This window comes from Abramis brama (genome assembly GCF_963993115.1).
Source record: "Abramis brama genome assembly, chromosome: 3".
Lineage (NCBI taxonomy): Eukaryota > Metazoa > Chordata > Actinopteri > Cypriniformes > Leuciscidae > Abramis > Abramis brama.
Window position 1 is genome coordinate 12,950,387 of NC_139965.1, and position 25,167 is coordinate 12,975,553.

The 25,167-nt window shown below is 37.7% G+C and overlaps 1 protein-coding gene across 2 annotated transcripts in view; it reads left to right on the forward strand.

The window, feature by feature from the left end:
* Positions 1 to 25,167, forward strand: part of nlgn2a (neuroligin 2a) — a 207,203-nt gene that overhangs the window by 91,886 nt on the left and 90,150 nt on the right. For both annotated transcript variants that reach the window (XM_084110269.1, XM_084110268.1), the window contains one exon: positions 14,279 to 14,332. In XM_084110269.1, coding sequence (XP_083966395.1) covers positions 14,279 to 14,332 — 54 coding nt within the window. The remainder of the gene's footprint in view (positions 1 to 14,278; positions 14,333 to 25,167) is intronic.

The following is a 25,167-nucleotide window of genomic DNA, read 5'->3' on the forward strand; positions in this document are numbered from 1 at the left end:
GTCATAGTTTTGTAGGGCTGATAAAAAATTCATAAAAAGGTATTTGGTCACAATCAGCTACAAAACTGAAAAGCATCTCTGGTGTTAGAAAAGTACAAAATAAATAGAATAATAAAAAATAAAACTTGTGCAGAGATTAGTTTTCTTTGCACATAAGAGTTCATTAACATGCGGTGACAATGGCGGATGTACAGTTCATATATATATGCATGTGTATATATATATATATATATATATATATATATATATATGCATGTATGTATGTATGTATGTATGTATGTGTATGTATATATATATACACACACATATATATATATATATATATATATATATATATATATATATATATATAGGACTGCAGTGCAGATGTACAGATTTGCTCTGTTACAGAAGTGTATGCACGCTGTGCTGCAGTTGATCCATGCTAGAGTTAGAAGAGGGGGTGGACAGGAGATCAAAGCTTCTTCATCACTTACTTGGGGACCATCTTGGCCCCCCACTGCCCCAGGCAACTTATACTGCAGTATATAGTCTCATTATTTATCTCTCTTTTGTTCTTGTTCCTCTGACTATATGTAGCGTCATCTGTTACAGCCTGTTTTAGAGCAAACTAAAGCAGAATTCTTCATTTTTTGATGCCACGATATGTGCTTTTTATGTTGGTACAGAATGGAATTTAATTATATGTCTCTTATGTTCACCAAGGCTACATTTTATTTGATCAGAAATACAGTAAAAAAAAAATATATATATATTATAAATTCTTATAAACTGTTCTCTGTTTTAATACTTTTTTAAATTAAATGTTTTAATTCCTGTGATCAAAGCTGAATTTTCAGCATCATTACTCCAGTCTTCAGTGTCACATGATCCTATTATAATATAATTTTATAAAATTATATAAAAATTATAATTAATATAAAATATTTTTATAATATAATAATCATATAATAATTGAATCAATGTTGAAATGGTTGCTTACTATGTGTTTGCATTTTTCAGGATTCCTTCATGAATAGAATTTTCAAAAGAACAGCATTTATTTGGAACAGAAATGTTTTTGCAACAGTGTAGAAGCATTTACTCTGTTGATCAATTTAATTCATCCTTGGGGAATGAAAAAATATAAATAAAACAAACTGACCCCAAACTTTTGAATATGCCATTTTCTGCAGTAGTCATTTGCCTTCTGCAACAATAGATAATCTTTATTTATTTTTTTAAGCCTACATTTTTATAATTGCTTCTGTCATTTCCTCTTGCTCTTGTCCGGTGGGAAGAAAGTATCAGGATCCTGTGGGGGTTGATTGAAGCCTGGAGGCGGATGGTCAATCAGAGGCATGTGTGAGCAGGACTGATGGGTTGTGTTTTAGCATGACTGTGCACTTCGCAGCCCACTTAATACTGACACAGACATGTTAATGTCGCCAGCCTTTTACTAACTCTTCACTGTCAGATCGAATTGACCAAGACAGAAAACAAAGCCTACAGAATTTTGAAATTTTACTGAAGTAAAACGAAAAGCAAATCAAATCTGAATGGATAAAATGATTCTGCATTAAAGGAGCTACAATAACATTCCATATATTGAAGTATCCAAAAAGGCCGTCGAGGTAGAAATGAAAAATGGAAGAAGGGAGCTCTTGAACAAAGGACGAAATTTGAACGCCACTCTTGTTTTTTTCTATGGGAGGGAAATCAAAACGGCTCCGGAGCACCTGAGCGTTGGTGTGGAGGGCGTTTTTTAATTAGCTCCTGCAAGCTCCAAGGTATTCTTAATATAGACGGACCGTTTCCAGGCCCCTTTGAAGTGTTAGAAGACGAGACGCAACGAAAACAGCTCTGCGACACACGACAAAAACAAATATTCCAAACAGAAGTTTACAGGCTACAGCTGGAGTGTTTGAGATTTTGACTTTAAACAGAACGGGTGAAGAAAAGTAACTCGGAGGTAGGCTGCTTTTAGCAATGGCATCATTGTCATATTATGACCAAATGAATGTTTTGAGAGAAAAGAACCATTTAGCCTGAGCTACTGTAGCTTGTTCTTTTCTTTCGTGTTTCCCTCTTTTCACTCAATGAAAACTAAAGGAAGGCTTCAATTTTGCAGCAAGATCAAACCAATGAAATCAGCCGAGGTCAGTTTCTTAGCGTAGAGTTTTTATTGCCAAATAATGAGAACAAATTGGTAGCTTTCCAGCTGAGGTGTGTGTGTGTGTGTGTGCGTGTGTGTGTGTAAATGCCAGAGCAGAATTGTTATATTGTTAAGACTGCTGTGCCATGAGAATTTGGGGAGGAAGTGTGTGTTAATGAATGTGTCTGTAAGGCTGTCAGCTCAGGAGAATAACAAATACTCAATTAAAAGAATGAGATAACAGCTGATGATGGACACAAGAAAGAGAATAAGTTGAGTCATAAGTAATAAAGATGTAAAGCACAAGAATATACAGCAAAAGCCAGACTGAATAAATGAGAGGGTTGAAATAGAAGAGAAATAGATGCAGGGAAATGGAGGGGAAATGGTGAGGGAAGGAGATGAGAGAAGATATGTATGGATAGATAACGCTGACACAGAATGAGGGTTTGGCAGGGGAAGGGGTCGCCTTAGCAACCCCGCAGCTCTTCCTGCGTGTAGCTGTCAGGCAGCGCGTCAGAGCCGTGTGTGTGTGTGTGTGTGTGTGTGCGTCCTTCTGCGTTACCACTAGACTCTCAATGAAGGAATTAGCAAGAGCTCTGCCACACACTCTATTTATAGCCACAGAAGAGAGAAGCACTTGAGAGAAAGTTATTAGGGGTGTGTGTGTGTGTGTGTGTGTGTGTGTGTGTGTCTTGACGTAGGCCGTTGTTGTGCAGATGGTGCATTGTGCCGGGTCGTGCCATGCTTTATTTCTCCTTCTCTTTGCAACACACGAAAGTCCCCTCACATGCTAACAAGCTAATTGTTTTGACATCAGTTGTCATTGGAGGTGTTTGTACAGTTGCAGGCTATTGAGCTTGCTAAAGATCCCGCTGACTTCTGGGACTGTTACAGAAAGTACTGTGAATGAATGGATCCCATTAATAAACATGTATAGATTAGGTCTCTAAAGAAGCTGTTTTCAGGACTAATCACCCACCAAGCCGGCCAAAGTCATTGAGCATCGCCTGGCCCAGTTTTTGTGGTGTGTTCTGCACCGTCGGCACTTGTAGGAACCCTTTTTAGGGATGTTTGGCCGATTGAGCATGTTGAAACGGTGAGAGAGAGAACTCTGATTGGCTGTTCAGTTTAGCAAACAAGTCAGCATTCCAGTTTGCGAATATCAGGTCTCGAAATTAACATTTTTACTTGGTAGTACTGGTGCACCCAACTTCAAAAAGTTAGAAGCACCAACAAAAATTTAGGAGAGAGACAACGGAGCGCAGTGAAAGGGAGTGATTGACGGCTAATATTAACCAACCAAAAGTCCGCTAAAAGTGCATGAAAAAGTTCCTTGAAAAAAAATTTCTTCATGTCTTAAAATAGCTTGAATGTAACTCGACACCCTTGCCTCATTTAGTATACGCGGTTCTATGAATATGCAAATGAGCCCCGCCTCCACTCACTCACACCAGCTCAGAGATCCACTCGTTGACGATCACTCGTTGACCTGATTGGTTACAAGGTAGTTTGTGACGTCAGAAACACCAGCGATTTCAAACCGTGTTTTTGAGACTGTCTTTGGTTCACTGCAGTTTTAATGAGAAAATACTCAGCAATGGTGTCGACTTATGAATTTGCACATGGTTTGTCTTAAATCATATTAAACACCCACATAGACAAACAACATTAAAAGCTGGATTTTCACCACAGGGGGACTTTAAGGTCTCTCCAGATTCTTGCCTGATCGTAAACCTTACTGCACCTTTAAAGGACTACTTAAAGGGCTCTTTTTTTGTCTTGGGTGGTAACAGGCTTCAAAAATGCCACCCTGTGTCTTTACTCTCGCTCATAGAGGAACATGGAAACATACACGCGCATGTACGCACACACACAGAGCCATTGCCCTCTCATTCGTTCTCTCTTTCCTCTCAGGCTCTTTCTCTCTCTCCTCCTGCTGCTTTCTTTCTCACTTGTTTCTTCTCTTTCTCCCCTGCTCTCGCAATCCGTGTAGCTCAAAGGGCTGTCTCTTCAGTGCCTGCTGCAGCTTAGGCAGCAAGTGGCTGTGAATGCAAATTAGATTCAAAAACAGACACACACACACACACACACACACACACACACACACACACACAGGGCTTGTACCTCTCCTGGTGCTTCGGAGAAAGATGAATGTGGAAGTAGAAGCTGTGGGAGAGGCAAAGAAGGAAAGAGCAATGGGGAGAAAGATGGAATAAGGGGGAAACAAAGACGATTGGAAGTTTTAAGAGTATGTGAAGAGTGAACTAGTCTGACCTTATATCTTATTTTAAAGGCACAGTAAGCGATTTCTGAAAAACACAGTTGATATTTGAAATTAGCCCAAACAAACACACCCCTCCCTTCATTGCTCCGCCCCCAAAACGCACCAACACACAATGCAAAAGGCGATGTCTCTATATCATAGCTGAAGCGAAACAAGATAATGCTTTATCAAAAATAAAGTGAATCTGACAAACAAACGTCAAGGAAGAACAAACGTACAGTAAATACAAGCAAGAGTTCGCTGTTAGTCGACAGCAGCTCCAGACAAACAATGACACTCAGACTGTCCTGTTACTATAGCTAACATTACAACAACAGCATATCTTGGTTCTGTGAAACAGAGCAAAGCCAATGTTACTCACGTATGGAGCAGAAACAACGTGACCTCAGCGTCCATTTTCAGATCTTCTATTAACGCAGGTCCTAAAGCTCTTGCCTGATCATAACCCTTCTTTTCCCAGTGATATTCCTCTGAGCTTTCTCTTTTGTAATGTCTCTCAGCCATCTCTCTTTCTACAGTCTTTCTTCAAATCTTACTCACTCTCTCTCCTCCCCATTATGAGTGGACACGCACCCTACTTCTGATTGGCTAGAAGTGTGCTCGGTCCAATCCACTTTTCGACAGCATTTTTCAGAAATCGCTTACTGCACCTTTAAGAGTGTGAAAAAAAAGATTGCCTACATTTCCCATTGGTAGGCCCAGACGAGAATCATTTTCTATGCTTATTTTGTGGGAGAATCTGTAGATTTCTTTTGAATGGAGGTTTTGAAAGAGTTGTTGGGGACACACCAGGAGAAGAGCAAGATGAGAGAAGAGAAAGAGAAGGAGAAGGAGAAGGAGAAGGAGAAGGAGAAGGAGAAGAGAAGAGAAGAGAAGAGAAGAGAAGAGAAGAGAAGAGAAGAGAAGAGAAGAGAAGAGAAGAGAAGAGAAGAGAAGAGAAGAGAAGAGGATGATGGCGTGGTGGAACACGCTCAGTGACAGTGACGTTCTATGTTGATCCAGGTGATTAGCGGCATCTTTTGCGTGTTTTAACAGGATTACGGCAACATCAGCGAGAAAAGGGGGAAAACAATAGTCACTTAAAATGAGCTAGATTACATTAAATCAGCAAGATTAGCATGCATCTGTCATGTGTGCACTCATACACACAATCTCTTGCAGACACACATAAAAGTCATTAATAGGCCTCATAAGTCACAATGGAGTGTTTGCCTTTGCTGTCACAAACCATTATTGTAGAGTTATGATTGTTTTTGCACTCCAATACACTATATGATTACAACCGACAGCCTTTTTCTTATTCTTTTAGAATTATTATGCGTGCCGAAATAAGAATCTCATATTAATTGAGACTTTACATGGAAAATTTGTGCTCCAGCATATTAATTTGTCATACCACAGTACTATTTAATTGAAATGCAAAGAATCTTTTTCAAAATTGTTAATTAAAAATGAATCGTGATGGCACTTTTATCTCTCATAAATGTTACCTAAAATATTAATATTAAATGACATTTTTACAGCCATACATATATGTATTTCTTTATTAATTATTATATTTGATTAATATTTACTTGAAGCTATTTGTATTTTGCATTATTTACATTGAAAAATACATATTTGTCCCAAGACTTATTTATCTACTGTATTTTTAGTAATTTTCCCTGCACAGGTGAGTCTTTGAATAGTCTCAGCTTCAGACGTCACACACACAGACCGTTGGCTGAACGTCTGATGCAAATGGCACTGAAAATTGGAAACACTTCAGGAGTTTCCAATTCGTCATCTGATTGGTTAAATTCTACAGGATTTCCGGGAGATGCGTGTGTCGCGTTCTTAACGGTCCGCCTGGAAACAAAGATGCCGTGAAGCCAAACCCCCTCATGGAAGAAGAACATCGTCGTCTTTACAAGTGACAATGAGCGCTTATCAGGATCAACTAAACGCTGGATTTTCAGAAGTATGTGAAGCATGTAAAGTTAAAATACGTCTGTTATTGTAGAGATATCAACATTACATTTTCACGCCCATTAACATGAACAAAACAAACTGTGATTGGTTGCTTTACGTGTCAGTCAGACGGCCTCTGGGCGGTCCTTGGCCAATGAAAGCTGTGATGGAGTCCAGACCTTCTGCCGTCAGTCTGAAGGTCTGGTTATTCGAGACAAGTCTTTGCATCTCACTGATGCAAAAACACAAACCTCATATTTTGATGATGTGTAATGTGAGGAGTATTCCATGTGTTGCCACATTGAGGTAAAAGTGGCTTTGAGCTTGTCCTAACAGCTGTTTCCTTCAGATTTGACTTAACTCAGGGATGTCCAGTCCTGCTCCTGGAGGGCCTTCATAATTAAACACACCTGAACCAGCTAATCAAGGCTTTCTGGATCACTAGACACTTCCAGGCAGGTGTGATGGAGCAGTTTGGAGCTGAATACTGCAGGAAGCAGGTTTGGACACCCCTGTCTTAAAGGGATAGTTCACCCAAAAATGAAAATTCTGTCATTTACTCACCCTCAAGTTGTTCCAAACCTGTGTGAATGTCTTTCGTCTGCTGAACACAGAAGATGATGTTTTGAAGAATGTCAGTATCCAAACAGTTGATGTGCCCCATCGAGTTACAAAGTATTTTTTTCCATACTCTGTAAGTCAATGGATACCGTCAACTGTTAATTCTGTTAATTGGTCAACTGTAAGTTACTTTACCATATACAGTGAAAATTTGTGAGTGGTTTAACATCACATTATATTTAATTTAATTTTAGAGTACAATATTGTCAAATGTATGGTTTTTGCCAGTAAAACCATGAATATAATTTACGGTAAAAAAAAACAGTAAAAGTATTTAACATAATGTTATTTAGTTAATGTTTATTATATTATTGTGGTGTTGTGTGTTACCCTGATGGTGTTTTCTGTTTGTGTTTATGACCCTGTACACCGTCTATATATGAGTATTGGTCATGTTTTATGAACAGGTCACTTATTTGGCATGTGGCTTTCTATTGTGCCACCTGCATTATTGTGGTGGGTGTTATCGGTACATTTTAGGTTAAGGCAGTAGATTTTGGTAGTTAAAGTAGGTATACTAACATTATAGCACTTAATGAAATGTACAGTTATATACAGGCATCCTGTAAAACTGAAGACAGTATTTTTACTGTGAATTTCTGGCATTTTATTTCAACCACAGTGGCCTTTATTTATTTTATTTTTTACAGTGTATATATTTTTACTTTTTCCCCTGTGGTGAAAATCAATGTTGTTTCTAAGTCTATGTGGTGTTTTTATTATGCTTTAAGACAAACCATGTGCAAATTCATAAGGCAACACCATTGCTGAGTATTTTCTCCTTGAAACTGCAGTGAACCAAAGACAGTCTCAAAAACACGCTTTGAAATCGCTGGCGTTTCTGACGTCACAAACTACCTTGTAACCAATCAGGTCAACGTGTGATCGTCAACGAGTGGATCTCTGAGCTGAGTGAGTGAGTGGAGGCGGGGCTCATTTGCATATTCATAGAACCACGTATACTAAATGAGGCAAGAATGTAGACTTACATTCAAGCTATTTTAAGGCATGACGATTTCTTTTACAAGGATTTTTTTTTTTTAAATATGTCATTTTGGTGATCAAAGATGAGTTTTAAGGGATAAACTGATTAACTACAGGGGGACTGTAAAGAAAAATACTGGTTAAGAAAAGTTTAGTTTGGATTATCTCTGTAATGGTGGACCATTTAAGTGCATTAGTTCGTAGGATATGATGTTAGAACAGGCATTATAATGGGCTCTTGGCTCATGTCAGCTGTATGCAGGATTTAAAGAGCCTGATGTCAGTCTTATGACAGTTCTCTGCAGTCTTTATAACTGAGCAGGCAGATATTTTTCGCCAGGCATCATGTTTCTCTGGAGACCCAGCTTTAATTCGGAGCGGCGGGGGTTACCGGGGAAACAGTTTTAACCTTCATGCTGTCTGCATCTGCACCGCACCTAAATGTCATCCCATCCAGCTCTGCTCTGTTCAAATACTCCTCTTTTCACACATTCACTCCATCCCAGTCACCTTATCTCTGTGTGTACCTCCCTCTCTTTCTCTCTATCTACACCAAACACTCCTTCCACTTTCATTTCATCCTCTTCCACTCCTCTTTTTCTCTATTTCTCACTTGTGCTCTCTTTCACGCTATAAATGTATAATATTACCGTGGTTTTTTGGACGTTGTTCCATGGCAGTTCTGTGGCTTTTTGGACACTACCACGATTATAATATAACGGTGTTACAACAGTGATTCACAGTTTGATTATATTAATACTAATTTATTATTTAAATACTTTGAATCCATCCTGCAGCCCCATTGTTTGAGAACCACTGCTATGCAGAAAAATCATAACATATGAATATGATAATCATACAGGACCATGTGTTTATCCAGACACTTTCCCACAGAGGATGCGTTGTGTTGTCTCGCTGCCCTGGCAATGATTTTGCACACAAAACGAACTTCTGAAACTAATTTCAGACAGGCAGCATAACGCTCTAATAATCTACTACAAAACAGAGAGAGCTTTGGTGATATCTAATTACTGCAATACTAATTCTTGCTTTTATATTTTAGCTCAAGCTGAGCATTGAGCACACAGAGGATAGTGGGATATTATAGGCAGCGAAGGATAAATCAATGCTGCCTTCAAAAATCGATCAGCTGAAGGGATCTCAGTAGATGGGACGTGACACGATCATAAGACTCGGACGTGGCTTGTCGCCTTCCTACCTCCAAATGCTGCAGAATTTTTCAGCTTTCGGATGCATAACTTAATTCCAATCGTGCTCCAACACACCTAGCTGTAATTAAGTCAAACCAAAGACTATGATTAGTTGATATTCAGGTGCTTTTAATTAGAGTTGAAACTAAAGTCTGCAGAAAACTGGCTCTCCATGACCAGGATTGAGGAACCCTGGCTTAGGCTGTGCATGTTATTACATAATGTTAACCAAGGGTCAAATGCAGTAGCTGTTGAGGGATAGCTTTATTTGATCAAACTCACATTCATTTGGCCTCTTTTCTGATATGTATAGCAAACATTCAATCAATTCAAATAATTACTTTTGGTCACCTTTTACATCTGTCTGCGGGTTTTGCAAATATTTAACCAATGAAAAGTATTAAAAAGAGCCTGTGACTAAACCTTATAACTCCGTTGGATCCTCAAACTGTCAGTCAAACCTCATAACTCCGCCCCCTTCGATAGTGAATGAAGTGCTGCACGCAGTTTTGCAGCTGCAAGCGTCTCTGCTTGTTTGTAATGCAATGGTAAATAAATAACTGGTTCTTTGAATAAGTACATCGCTTTCTTTATGCTCAAGAAACAACAAAGGCTAATGTTTTATGTATTTGAGGAGTGGAGAGTGTCTTAGTCTGGTATTTGTCATCGAGTCATAGCCAATATTGTTTACAATAGCCTGTGCGAAGCACTTCGTCTTTTATAACATCATGACGAATGACAGAAAAAACTAACTTTATAACCTGTAAGTTGATGAAAACATAATGCGATGCACGTACTGCCTCAGATGCAGCCGTTCTAATGATGGACAAAACATGTACTGTATGTTTTGTGTTCAACTGAGAGTCCACTGAGCTTGATTTTGGTCAAATGTTAATAATATAAATAATATCACATGCAAGTGTTTGACCTTACATAAAACCTCATTGTCAACTTTGACAACGCAGTGTTTAATTGTTTATAGAATGCAGGGGTTTTTTCCCCAGTTCCTGAAATGTAGTGTTTTTTGAGATACGAGGTTTGCGCCCAAAGCGCATAAACCCCCGAAATCATTACAGATCCATGCTGGACTGCAGCAATACTCAGTTTAATAGAAATGCCTCTAATGCTAATTCCAATTTACATCTCCCCACGTCGTATAATAGAAACACACTTCACACACCAGGTCGGCCAGGCATCTTTAATGCTGTTAAATAGAGCTCAATTATATCCAGTCTATCAAAGTCACTTGGGTGCTCTCTTTCTATCGGCGCTCTAATTTCTACCCATTTCCACTCAGGAGAAGCTGAGAGGCATGAAAACATCAGGTGGAAGCCATCTGGCTATCTCATTCCTCTTTCAAGCTGATTTTCTGAATCGTATTTCTGTAAAGAGGGTGAGCCACAGGTAGCAGATTGAACTCATATCCCCCCGTTTGGGATATCAGAGGAGAGGGTACATTTCTGCTAGAGCGCTCCGGTCCACAGACACCTGTGGTCGGCCTGATTACGAGCCCTGACATCTAACACTGAGGGAGTGTGTAATTCCACTGGCATCTGCTGATGAGGTGAAAGCATTTACTTTCAGTTATGTATACACACGTACACACACTCAGATGCACAAGTATCGATTAAAGCCCAGTTTCACATAAAAACACACCCATGCATAATGATATACACAAACCTTCATATCACAAACATCTCAATAACCACATGCACACACACTCAGATGCATGCATCACTGGCTGTATTGTTAAAGCAGATGTGCAGAAGAGCGTCACGTGTGCAGATTCTCACCCTGCTGGTGTTTTTCTGCCCTGTTAAAGGCCAGAGGGCAGAGCAAGGTCACAACCAGGAACTGGGGCTGAAATAATAGATTACATAAGCACTTCACCAAAGAGAGAAGAGAGAAGGCAGGCTTGGAAAAAGAGGTTATGCGGAGAGAAATGATGAGAACAGATGATCAAAAAAACATAAAAAATTGGATGCAGCCGAGGAGAGAGAAAATGAATATGAGAGAGGAAAGGGACGGTCGAGGATGAATTTGGGAGTAATATCTCCATCCAGGTAGAAATCAGTGAGTGGAAAGTAGAAATGAGCCTCTTGAAATGGATGAAATTGATTTTGGAAGGTTGAAGGGCCAACCTGAGACAAAAATTATATATATAGACTGATTATATATATATATATATATATACATATATATATATATATACACACACACACTACTGTTCAAATGTTTTGGGGTCAGTAAGATTTTACTTTTCAGAAATTAATACTTTTGTTCAGCAAGCATGCATCAAATTTAAAAGTGACAGTACAGATATTAATAATGTTACAAAAGATTTCTATTTAAAATAAGTGTTGTTCTTTTGAACTTGCTATTCATCAAAGAATTCTGAAAAATTAAAATCTGAAAATTACCATGGTTTCCAATTAGCAAATCATCATATTAGAATGAATTTTGAGTGTTCATGTGACACTGAAGACTGGAGTAATGATGCTGAAAATTAAATTAACTGAGCAGTAAAGTAATATCAATATAAAAAACTATATATACATACACACCAACACAAATATTCACACATAGTAATGGCCAAAAGTGATGTACGGCCTAGGAAAAATTACCTTTATTCAAATATGATTACGTACATAAATATATAATTAAAATGGTATAAAACACTCCCTCCTTTTTAATGTTCACACACAGTTGAGTCTCATTCAACATCCTGTCGTTTGGTTTTCCTCTCCGTCAGAGTACCTTTTGACACCAAGCGCCCCATCCTGTCATCGCTGGACGGGGAGCCATAGTGGACTCATCTCTAAACTCCTTTCTGGCCAGACTTTCTCTCTTGTCTGTTTGATTGACAAGATATTTCCCTCGGTCAGCGAATACACACATTGTCCCCTGTTTTTACTCTCCATGTCTTCTGGAGCAAGACTGATCTGATCTGTCTTTCTCTCACACATACATGCACTCTTTTTCTTCTTAAATGTCAAGTAAGGACGGCCATGTCCAGTAGAGAGACCTCTTCATTATTTTTCTGCATGTATCTCTCTCTTTCACTGTCTTTCTCTCTTTGACAGGCATTTTCCAGGTCAGCCCACACAGAAAGAAGTCTAAAAAGGGTCTAAAAATATCTTTATAATGCATTCTCTGACAAAAATGATTTGTTTCATGAGGTTACACTCCTTTCTACTCTTCCACTCCTATCTGCACCTGTTTATTACCCTGTGGAATTCAGAAACCTGATTTTTTAATTGAATTAAATTTTTCTATCAATTATTTTGTGAGCGTAAACCAATTAAATTAATTAGAAAAACATTATTTGATTAAATCTTTTAAAATCCTAACATTTTCTTTTTATTTCCAGGTTTAATGGGGTTATTAAACATGTTGAGGTTTTTTTTGTACAAAAAACAAATCTGTGCGGAAAAATTATTATTTTCAACCTTCATTCTGAGCCTCTGTCTGAAATGATCAGTTTTTAAGGCACGGCTCCTTTAAGGCTTGTCAGTAAACGGCCACTGTTATGATTGGCTAACGTCACTGCATAGGAAACAGTATCAACGACCATTAAGTGTTTTGAAAACATGATCGATATAAAACTCTACTTTACATAAAAAAGCATTATAAAATCATTTACTTACAGTTTGTGCTGCAGCTTCTGTCAGATTCAATACAGTCGCTGCTTCATCTTTCAACAAAAGTTTCTTTGTGAACTCTTCATTACACTGAGCCTCGTTCACTAAACAAAATGCTCCGAACAAACATATAATCATCCGAAGTGATCTGGGACGACGTTAAAATAAACCATTCACTTATTCCTTCTGAAGTTTGTACAGAGACACAGATGATCAGTTTAAACTGGACGAGACAAAGCAAACTTTCTTTCATTTGTCCATCTGTCCTGTTGTCGACAGACTCAAGTGTCAGAAACTGAACACACATCTGTAAACTGTATCAGTGTAGACAGCGTCAGTGATTATAATGGGTTATATGTTTGTTTAGGAAAATGTCAGCCGTTAAGCAACTGAACGCCAGTGGGCGGAGCCTATGAGGAGATGATGTGGAACTCTTCATCGATGTCTTGCTCTGGAGGCAGTCATATGCAAATGAATTTGCCCGTGTGACGTCACAAATCCTGCAGTATCAAAACTAACCGTTTTTGGAGCTTGATTAAATAAATGCTTTGTTTATAATGAGGACATTTTAAACTATGAAACTTGCAGCATTTTTACAAGTCAAAGGATCAAGGTCAATTCGATTTTTCATGTCATGACCCCTTTAAATTAGATCCTAGATTTTCATTTTGGTCTCAGTCTGATGAAATGAGTTCGCTAGTGTTTCAGAACATTAAAAAAGAGCTTATTAATTTGAGATGGTGTTACAGTTTTATTTTTGTGCTGTGTATGTATAGAAAGGCTAAACTCCCAGTTTACACACAAAGACAACAGTGTCAACACTGTGTGTGTATGTGCGAGCACAGCACCCTCTGTTCCCGTTTCCCTAGAGGCTGTTTGAGCCGTGTGTGTGTGTGTGTGTGTGTGAGAACACGTGCCTGGTGTGTTATGCCCACCTTCCCTCAGGTCCTCTTCTCTACCACCTCTCACACTTTCAAAGCGAGGCGGATGATAGCTTGACCGGAGCGAGAGGAGGGAGGAGGACTCGGGTGGGAATGGGAATTCTTGTTTTTCATACCTCAGAGATTAATTCCTGATTCCTCCACATTGATTTTGACTTCATCCCCGGAAGCCAAACAAGCCGTCGGAACGGCATCGAGTGAAGCTGGTGTTAAAGAACAGCAGAACAATGGCGAGAGAGAATATTCCCAGATCTAACATTAAACTACTTTGATCTTGTAGCCGATTTGTGTCTTTCTTGATATTCTGTGTTTATGATGCTTTTTGTTGTTTGCCTTTGCTTTTCTTTTTTTGTCACCTTTTGAAAAGAAAGAATGAGAACAATAACCTCTTGCTGATTTCTTGTTTTTTGCTCTTTCTTGTTTTCTTTTTTTGATTTTTCTCTTGCCACAGTAATCTTTTTTTGAATTTTCTCTTTTCTCTTTTTCCCTCCTTTTTGTCTTAACCCTAGGTCCACTCACAAAAAAACACGATGAATCAACACTGAACCGGCCACGAGATGAAGGTATTTTTGTTGCATGTTTTTCCTTTTTTCTTGTCTTTTTGTTTTTTAAGTCTTTTTTGGCAAATTAAAAAGCAAACAGCCTTTCTTTGGTAGTGATGAAGAGTATATGAAGGAACCACATGTGCATATATGTGTGTGTATGTCTGTGTGGGACGAGGTGAAACTTTCTCGTTTGACTTTGGAAAGAGACGCGCGACTTCCGAAAGTTGAAGATGATGGCAGAAAAAGCACTGTATCTTCATTAAATGAGAAGAAACAAAGGTTTTGAAGTGTAATACCCCGTACTGCTGTCTGAAGCACAATTTTACAGCAGTTGCTTTATGATGTTTTTCAAGACTCTGAGCGATTATTAGGCTATAAACTTATCTCCAACTCTCACCAAGACAGAGGTGTTTTCACTGTGTTTTGTCAGTGTGAATAGTTCTCTGGATGCGGTGGTAAAGACCAGCCAATAAATCAGGATGCGGAGGAAAGCTGGAAAAACACAGATACACACACATGGATCAGCACATGTTGTCATCTTTTATCTGGGAGATTGCTATTAATGTTCATTTTTTTGAACTCCTTTCTTGAGAGCAATGTGTGTTTTTGCCCTGATGTTCCTTCTTGTGTTTACCAAAGATGTTTTTGTTTTTTCTTCTTCTTCTTTTTCTTCTTCCCTCTCAGTCTTGCTGTTTTTACCTATAGTTCTTTGGGAATGTGAAAAGATGGGATTGAAAAAGCTCTGAAAAATATCCTTGTTTTTCATGCAATTTGACACTCGTTGGTTTGCATTATTGCATTGGTAAACTGCTGGTTGGGTCATTGAAAGCTTGTGGCATCACTGGAACTGAATTATGGACTCTTTAACTATTATGACTTTATTCATACATTATGATGATGATAAGAGTGGAGAGTAAAATATCTGGGATGAAGGTCAGCCACAAAGATAGAGTGTAGATGTCCATCTGTCTGTCAATAAATAAAGTATTATATAAGTACTAATAATAATTGATATACATTTTATATAAGTATATACTTTTTATTTATTTAGGATGTGTTTTACCAAATAAGGAGGAATATTTTGTCATATTACACACATATATGGAGTGTGTGTTTGTGTGTGTGCAATTATATAAGTACATATTTTTCTAAATTAATTTGTATTTATTTTATATAATTTTCAGTATAATTACTTATAGAAATAAGTAAAAGTAGATAGTCACTACAGTGTATGTATATATATATATACTTATATAATTGTATATGTACTTATATAATTGTATATGTACTTATATAATTGTATATGTATTTATATAATTGCATACACACACACACACACACACACTTAGCTTAAGCTTGTGACCTAATATGTCGTACTTTGTAGTAGTGGTATCGTGTCCATAGCGTAATAATCTGTTTGATTGTAAAATGTTTTAAGTGTATAAAAAATGAAATCGAATGTATCTATACCTGAATCGTTCACAGACAGCATACGCAGATGTTCAACTAATAAAGATCTTCATCGCTTGCAAACAATAGGATTCATCTGCAGATTTGCTTTCAACTTCATCCAATGCTCTTGATGTTCTTAAATTTCCTGACTATTTCTCAAACCAATTTACACAGTTTTGCCAACTTATTTGATGAAGTCTTTGAACAGAATTAACTCAAAAGAGTGATTCATTTGTGAATTGAACATTGCTCATTGCCCCAGAAAAAGTTGACCTTGTGCTCGGAATAAACTATGCATTTCTTAGCATGTATTGCATTAAAATAAAGTAACGAAAGGAACGTCGCCAAGCGTATCAAAGTAAAAGTGCAGTTTTTTCATTAGAAATGTGCTCAAGTTAAAGTGGAAGTACTCACATCTACTCTTAAAAGTACACATTTTCCCAAAATGTACTCAAGTGTAACAGAATAAATGTAGTTCATTACGATCCACCTCTTATAATTAATCGATTAATTCATCAAATGAGGAATATTTTGCATATATATATATATATATATATATATATATATGTTTTGTATATATATATATATATATATGTTTATATGTTTTGTACTAACAATAGAGTTATGTCCTCATATAGAAAGATAAATGTATGCAAGTGTTTGTCAGGTGTTTATAGGAAATGCTATTTGTGAGCATGGTACTGTTAAGCTGCTGAAAACAGGATTGAGATAAAGAGTGACGTCTGAGCGCGGGTTTGTGCGTGTGTGTCTGAGTGAGTGAGTCAGTGAGTGAGTGTGTGTGTGATTAGTGTACGCTTCATCCAAAGGGTGGGTGTCGAGACAGAGGTGTGTGTCCACCTGAGCCCAGCTCATTATTCAGGCTGCGTGTCACATCATTATCAACGCGAACACACACTCACACACTTGAAATTTACGCCTTTCACTCTCCGTCTGTGTCACTTTAGAAATTGTTCAGCCAGACAGTGTCGAGCACAACCTCATACTCAACACCACTCTATCAACACCTCAGTCCAGATCAGGTGGATTGAACAAATCGAAGGCTGTAGGACCCTGAATCTGTGGACTCCTCATCCCCGTCCACAACAGCCCTAAACTGCTCCGATACAAGCAATCTGTTTAGGGGTTATGATGTTCACGGCTCACCGCACACAGGGTCTTTCCTTTTAGTATATATGAGACGTGTAACAGAGCAAAATGAATGTTGGTACAATTTCGGTTTGGAGATCCATTGTTTTATTAATGATAAATCAATGTATTGACCAGGTTGATTCATCAATTTGATCATTTGTTTTTAGATATTTTGTTGTTCCTGCATGAATTAAAGGCACAATATGAACGATTTTTGCATTAAAATATCCAAAAACCACTAGCACAGTGTTATATATTATGTCAACTTGTGTACTTACATTATTCCAAATGTTTCCAACAAGGTTTAAATCCAGAGAAATTCGCAACTTTAACCAGTGAAACGACCCTCCTTATTGCGTCGCCTGTCACAATGTCCGCAGTGACGCTATAACTTTACCAATCAGCGATTGGCTCTTAGAAGGCGGGATGTATTTCGCCATATTGTTGCAGTTTCTCCCATTCATAAGTAATAGGAGTGAACCGCCTTTCTATATCTATAGACTTTGGTAATATGTCCGAATACTGAGGCTGCGTCCGAAATCGCATATTCTCTTGAGTAGGTACTTATTTTAAATAAGTAATTACTTTACGACGGCTAAAAAGTGCATTCCATATAGTAAGAATGTGTATAGTATGAATGTAATCTGGACGTACTACATCCGCCATGTTGTCATTATCATGTGACCTACCAGCATCAATTGCGTCGCTTCCCTGTCATTCACAAATCCTCTCCTGTGGTCCATCATACGCACACTTCAGGATCTCACCAGAAGTAGTAGGTCATCCGGGTGCTTTTGTCTACAAGTACTGTGAATTTTTCACCTACCCTATACAGTTGTAATCAAAATTGTTCAACCCCCATTGCAAATCAGGTTTATTGGCTAAATTTACAGACTTTCCACTGTTTGCAAGGAACAAATCAAACAAAAGTAATTGAAATTGAAGTGGTTTCCCCAAATTCAACTGAAAATGCAACTTTTAATGACTTCTGCAGTCTCAAAATGAATTCAACCCCCTGAATATGATCCCTCACAACAGCACAAATCTGCAAAACTGGTGTTGTCTCAAGCACACCTGATGCAAATAATCAAGGGCTTCATAAGTTGCACCAGGTGTGCTTGAGCTAGAACACATGAAATATCTTAACAGGCAAGGTTTGTTGAGTGTCATGTTAGACATATGGTCAAAAGAATGAACCAAAAAGTTAAGAGAAGATATCATCACCCTTCACAAACAAGGAACAGGATACAAAAAGGTAGCAAAGGCACTAAATATTCCTAGAGAAACCGTTGGAAGCATAGTTCGCAAGTTCAAAGTTAAGGAACAGTGGTTACTCTACCTGGACGGGGCAGAAAAAGGACGCTTTCAACGGCTGCAACCAGATTTCTGAGAAGGCAGGTTCAGAAAAACCCTTGAGTGACTGCAAAAGACCTGCTGCAAGACTTGATGGCAACAGGCACTGGGGTTTCAGCTTGCTCAGGAAGGCCAGAACTCCAAGACTACACCACTACTGACCCAAAAGCACAAGAAAAGTCGGCTCCAATTTGCTCAAAATCATATAAATAAGCCACAGAAGTTTTGGGATGTTCTGTGGAGTGATGAAACAAAACATTTTTTGATGAAGCAAAACAGAAATTTCTTGCTCTATGGATCAGGATGTCTGGATGAAGAAGAATGAAGCATATGCTGGAAAGAACCCTCTGCCTACAGTTAACCGTGGTGGTGCTTGTGATGCTCTTTACATCCTCTGGCACTGGAAACCAGCAGCGTGTGGAAGGCAAGATGGATTCATTGAAGTATCAGGAAATCCTAGGAGAAAACGTCATGCCGTCAGTGAGGAAGCTGAAGCTTGAGCATCATTGGACCTTCCAACAGGACAATGATCCCAAGCATACCTCAGATTCCACCAAGGCTTGGTTACAGAAGAAGTCCTGGAAGATCCTACAGTGGCATCACAGTCACCAGACTTGAATAGAAAATCTCTGGTGGGATTTGAAGAAGGTGGTTGCAGGATGCAAACCCAAGAATATTACTGAACTGTAGGCCAATGCTCATGAGGACTGGACTCAGATTCCTCAGAAACGCTGCCAGAAGCTGGTGTCTGGTTCTACATCTCGATTGCAGCAGGTCATAACAGCGAAAGGGTGTTATATTCTAAGTACTAAAGATGCTTCCCATGAAGGAGTTGAATAATTTTGAGACTGCAGAAGTCATTAAAAGTTGCATTTTCAGTTGAATTTGGGGAAACCACTTGAAACATTTGTTGTGTTGAGCTATTTCAATTACTTTTGTTTGATTTGTTCATTGCAAACAGCTGAAAATCTGTAAATTTAGCCAATAAACCTGATTTTCAGTGGGGGTTGAATCATTTCAGTTCGGATGCAGTCATAGTATTCGAATAACAGTGAAAATTACCCGGATACACAACTGTTTTTAACATTGATAATAATAAGAAATGTTTCTTGAGCAACAAATCAGCATTTTAGACTAATTTCTGAAGGATCGTGTGACACTGAAGACTGGAGTAATGATGCTGAAAATTCAGCTTTGATCACTGGAATAAATTACACTAAATTTTTAAACAGTAGTGTACAATTTGATGATACTGAATATACCAGCATTTTCCAGCTCTCTGCTTTGTAGACCATATAAAGGCCATAATTGCTGACCACTAACTGTTACAGGCACTGATAAATAAGAATTCGGCCTAAGCTCACAGTTTACTGCTAAATTTCAATAAAGCTGTATCGTTTAGAAGTTGTTCTTCACTGGTTCCTGAACAGGTCTTTCATGGATGGTTACCCTGATTTACAAACTGATTAGCACTAACAAAACTAGTGCGCCTGCAGCAATCAGGGTCTGATTGGTTGAGGGAATTAACATGCTTCAACCAGACTGCGGCAGCACAACTTTGTGTAGTTTAGCATAACAAAACTAGATTGTTTTTGTCAACACACAACACCACAGAGATTTATTTTGGTTTCTGGGTTGGTCATAAAGGGGTTGCGCATTTGATAGCAGTCGTATCTTTACTTCTCGCCACAATTTGCTGGCCATTAACTTTACCTAACATAAATATCTAAAAATAGATATATAAATACACTACCGTTCAAAGGTTTGGGGTCTGTAATATGTTTTAAATGTTCTCTCATGCTCAGCAAGGCTGCATTTATTTGATCAAAAATACAGTAAAACTGTAATATTGTGAAATATATTTACAATTTAAAATAATTGTTTTCTATTTTAATGTATTGTAAACTGTAATTTATTCATGTGATCAAAACTGAATTTTCAGAATCGATACTCCAGTCTTCAGAGTCACATGATCCTTCAGAAATCATTCTAATATGCAGATTTTCTGATATTATTATTATTAATGTTGAAAACAGTTGTGTTCATTTTTTCAGGATTTTTTTTTTATCTTTGATGTCTTCATTGACACATTTGATGAATTTAATATCTCCCTGCTGAATAAAAGTATTAATTTCTTTAAAAAAATAAAAAGTACAATCTTGACCCCTTCTTTTCAATGTTAGTGAATGTGAGTTTTAATTTAAATGTGTAAAAAAATTGTTAACACAATTTTAAATTATTTAAACATAAAACAATTTTTTATGACAAATATTAATTATGTTTCTTCTTTATGAATTGTAATGTTACAAAACCTCTTATATGTCAAAAGATTAAGGCAAAAGATTAAAGACCCCTTTAAGTAGTTTAAGTTTTAATGCTAAGGCAACATTTATAATTTAAATTTTTTAAGTTTAAGTTTTTCATCTAATATTTGATTTCAAATATGGAAAACATTTTTAATAATTTTAGATTTAGTTGTAGTTAACAACACTGGTGAAAAGACCTGAAGTGCTGTGAATTTGAGCAGGACAGTGATAAGGGGCATCCTGATTTAGGCCTAATTGATAATATTTTTTTTTATATTTAACATCTAAACCTTATACTGTCAATATATAGCAAAATGTTTATGCATTGAATATAGGCTATATAATAAGTCTCATAGTTTAAGCTGAGACTCCTGAAAACTAACTTTTGTTGACACTGGTGATATGTTCTGTAACCTCTACAGTGTTCAGAACTGCACACACATTCATCATTAGCACTGTGCCACAGAACTGCCGACACACTCCTGCTAGCAATAGATTTGCTGTCGCCCTGAACTCACACACACACGCAGACACGTTGGGTTTGATTGTCTGACACAGACTGTGTACGTGTGTGTGTGTGTGTGTGTGTGTGTGTGTGTGTGTGTGCGTGCGTGCGTGCGTGTGTTCGCGCACTCATGCTGTGTCTGATGAAGGTGCTGAGCTGGAATCACCAAGAGAGCGATCCGTCATGTTCTCCTGCACTTTGCCGATCCCTCACTCTCTCTCTCTCTCTTTCTCGGTTTTTCTAAACAAATTTTCAGATCTCTTTTCAAGGACAGATTGTGGTCCTGCAAGACCAACTTATTGCAATTTTAATTCATTTTAATTTTGAGATTTTAAGCAATTTTAATTAGAAATTAAATCCCAAATGATACATTAAAGGAGCTGTATGTAAGAAATGTATTTCAATTAATCATAAAATGGCCCTGATATGTCACTAGACATTAATAAATCATGTTAATTTCAAATACTTATATCACTGACAACAGTAGTCCAGCCAGGATATTGTCATTTAAAAGTGAAGTTGCAGTCCTCAAATGATGTTGATGTTGTCATGTTGTGTTTTGGCCTGAAGCGCCACCCTCCACCTATCTACCAATCACGAAGTCAGTAGTGTTTCGGCATCCGGGTTGCCAGCTCTGCTCTACTTACCACAGCTGCAGCTACAAACGTTCCTGCTGGATCCTGCAGCATATCTGGCAACCTCGAGTCAGGGGGGAGGGGGAGGGGATACACTGCTCTACAGTAATTTGAAAGTGATTGCAGTACCAGTTTTGGCCACAATCTTACATACGGCTCCTTTAAGTTGAAATTGTGAGAAATAAAATCACAAATGCAAGAGATACAGTTGCAGTTTTGAGACTGGACACACATGTATATGGTGTCTCATAACTCCAACTTTCATTTGTAAGGCACTCAGTCTTTAAAAACAAAATGATTAAAAACAATACTTGAAAAAAATACTAAAAATTTATTAAAGTTGCTAAATTGCAAAATGTAAGCTTTAGCACGTCAAAATGAATATTATTGTCATACTGTTATAATACCTAGATTCACTTAGTTTTAGTTTTAGTGTATTTATTATGTATAGTAATACACAATAGTTAATATCCTCCATTTATCAGTTATAAGCTAATATGAAAATAATTTTCAGCTTATTTGTATGATCGAACAGAATTTGAATTTCATGCGTCCTGCGTTTCCCTGTCCTACTACACACACTGTATTACTCCTTTCCTTGTGTGTGTGTGTGTGTGTGTGTGTGTGTGTGTGTGTGTGTGTGTGTGTGTGGTGTATTTGCCCTGTAGGCATTGATGTGTGCTGACGTCTAACTATTCGCATGTTCTGTTTGATTAGCATTAGTGCCGTACTTCCATGATCCCTCGTCCCGAGCGCTGAGCCTCACAGCACCAGAACACACACACACACACACACACACACACACACATCACATCACCTACACATTACAGCACAAAACAAGATCTACTGCTTGCTCTTTTTCTAGAGTAGGGGATATAAGCTGAAAAAAATCTATCGAGAGGGAACAAAAATGTTGAACTGGAAAAATGTATAAATGTCCTGGCAGGAACATTAAGGTAGAAATAACAGAATAAAAGGAGAGAATCACTTACTGTATATAGACAATCATTACAGTAGAGAGAGAGAAACAGAGGAATGTCCTACTTATGTCAGATATCTGTGTGTGTGTGAGAGAGAGAGAGAGAGAGAGAGAGAGAGAGAGAGAGCTAGTGTTGATCAAATCCCAGTGACACTTTAATAGAATAATTCATGTTTGTATTCCACCAGTGAGCTGTTCAATAGACATTTTCAAAGAGGGAAACAACAGTGTACTCGCAACTTCTCTAACATTCAAATGTATTGATTAGGAATAAATATGCTGGGGCGCAACTAGAGAGATTGTGTTGCTCCCACGCTTGGCGTCGCTCACTCCTTCAGGCTTTCTTTCATTATTCTCAAAAGACCCCTTATGAATTATAGAGATGTTCCAGCTCTTTCTGAAGGACATACTGTGAACATGGCGTATTGATTTGTATAGTCCATTATTAAAAGTGAGAATACAGGGTTTTTTTTAAAAAGTACAATAAAATTTTAGAAATCAATTTTGCAATATGGTATGTTTGATGTTAGATTATTTTTTATTTTATATTATTATTATAGTTTTAAAAGTCACAAAATGTGACTCATTTAAATGATGTAAAGAAATTCATATATAGGCACTTTTATTTGCCTATAAAATTAATTTCTAGCATCATTCTAGCTGCTAAAAATGTATAGAATATATATATCAGCTTATAGAATATAGTCAGCTTCCCTAACATGCAATGGTAAGCTATTCCAAAGTCTTTTCGCTACTACCCCAAATGCACAATCCCCTTTCTGGCTTGACTTGGTCCTTGGAATTTTCAGCAAATTTTGAGTTGATGATCTCAAAGTTCTTCCTGTCTGATACTCCATTAACAGATCTGATAAATAAGTCGGTGCAAGGCCATGAAGAGATTTATACACCAATAAAATAAGTTTTAAATCAATCCTATATTGTACAGGGAGCCAATGTAAAGAGACCAAGGACGGAGTGATGTTTTCACGTTTTTTAATATTCGTTAATAATCTCGCTGCAGCGTTTTGAACCTTTTGCAGCCGTAGAATAGAAGCTTGACTAATACCCTTATATAAAGAATTACAATAATCAAGTCTTTATGTGATATATGAGCATGGATTGCAATTTCAAGGCTCTTATACATCAGACATGATTTCATCTTAGCCAGATTTCTCAGATGAAAAAAAACTTGACTTTACCACATGATTTATCTGTGCATTCAACTTCAGGGAGCTATCAATATAAACACCCAAGTTTTTAACACGTTCTTTAACATATAATGACAGTCTGAGTGGGCCGAAAGTCGGCCGAAATTTAACTCTGCTGCAACCCTGGTTCCTCTGGGGCCGAACACTACAACCTCTGTCTTATTTTCATTGAGATATAAAAAGTTAGACGCCAGCCATGATTTAAGATCAGACAGGCAGGACATTAGAGGTTCCAAGCTATTTCCGTTTATTAACGATATATATTTGCAAGTCATCTGCATAGCAATGAAATGCGATGTCATACTTCTTGAAAATGTCTTCCAACCGGAGCATATAAAGCGAAAAAAGCATTGGGGCCAGGATAGAGCCTTGTGGCACACCACATATAAGTGATGTCAATCTCGATGTATACGAGCCAAAACTTACTGCCATGCTTCTAGCAGTCATGTATGACTTAAACCAATTTAGGGCCTTCCCCTGAATCCCTACATACTCCTCTAGCCGCGAAAGCAGTACCGTGTGATCTATTGTATCAAAAGCTGCAGTTAGGTCTAATAAAACTAACACTGCTGAATCACCAGCATCCACTGTCATCAGTAAATCATTGAACACTTTTACAAGGGCAGTCTCTGTGGAATGATGTTTCTTAAAACCAGACTGGTAAACTTCACCAATCTTATTCTGTTCTAAGTAAAAATGTAGTTGATTAAACACCACTTTTTCAAAAAAAAACATTTACATAAATGAAAGATGAGAGAGCGGTCTGAAATGAGTCAAGTCAGTTGGATCTAAATTGGGGTTTTTTAATACAGGTTGCACAAAGGCCTGTTTCAGCATGCTAGGAAAAATACGTGTATCTAATCTTTTATTCACAATCTGAAGAATACTAGGTCCAATAACCTCAATGTTTTCTTTTAAAAACCATGGAGGAACCATATCTATAACTGACCCGGTAGGTTTCAGCCTGATTACAATTTCCCGCAGCCGCTGAAATGTAATGAGTTAAAATTGATTAAAAACTGCAGTCTACAAGGCCTAAAAAGTCACTGCTCATTTGTGGGATAATTCCTCTAAGATTCTCAATCCTAGTTTTAAATGAATTAAGAAAGTTCTCGCATATCAATGGGGTCGAATCTAGATTTAATATAGGAGGGTTTACAACTGTATTTATAATATTAAATAACGACCTATTAACTCAACAAAATACTTCCATTTGGCTGATTTTACAGTCCTCTGAAAAAAAAATTTGCGCTTCCTTAAAGATGT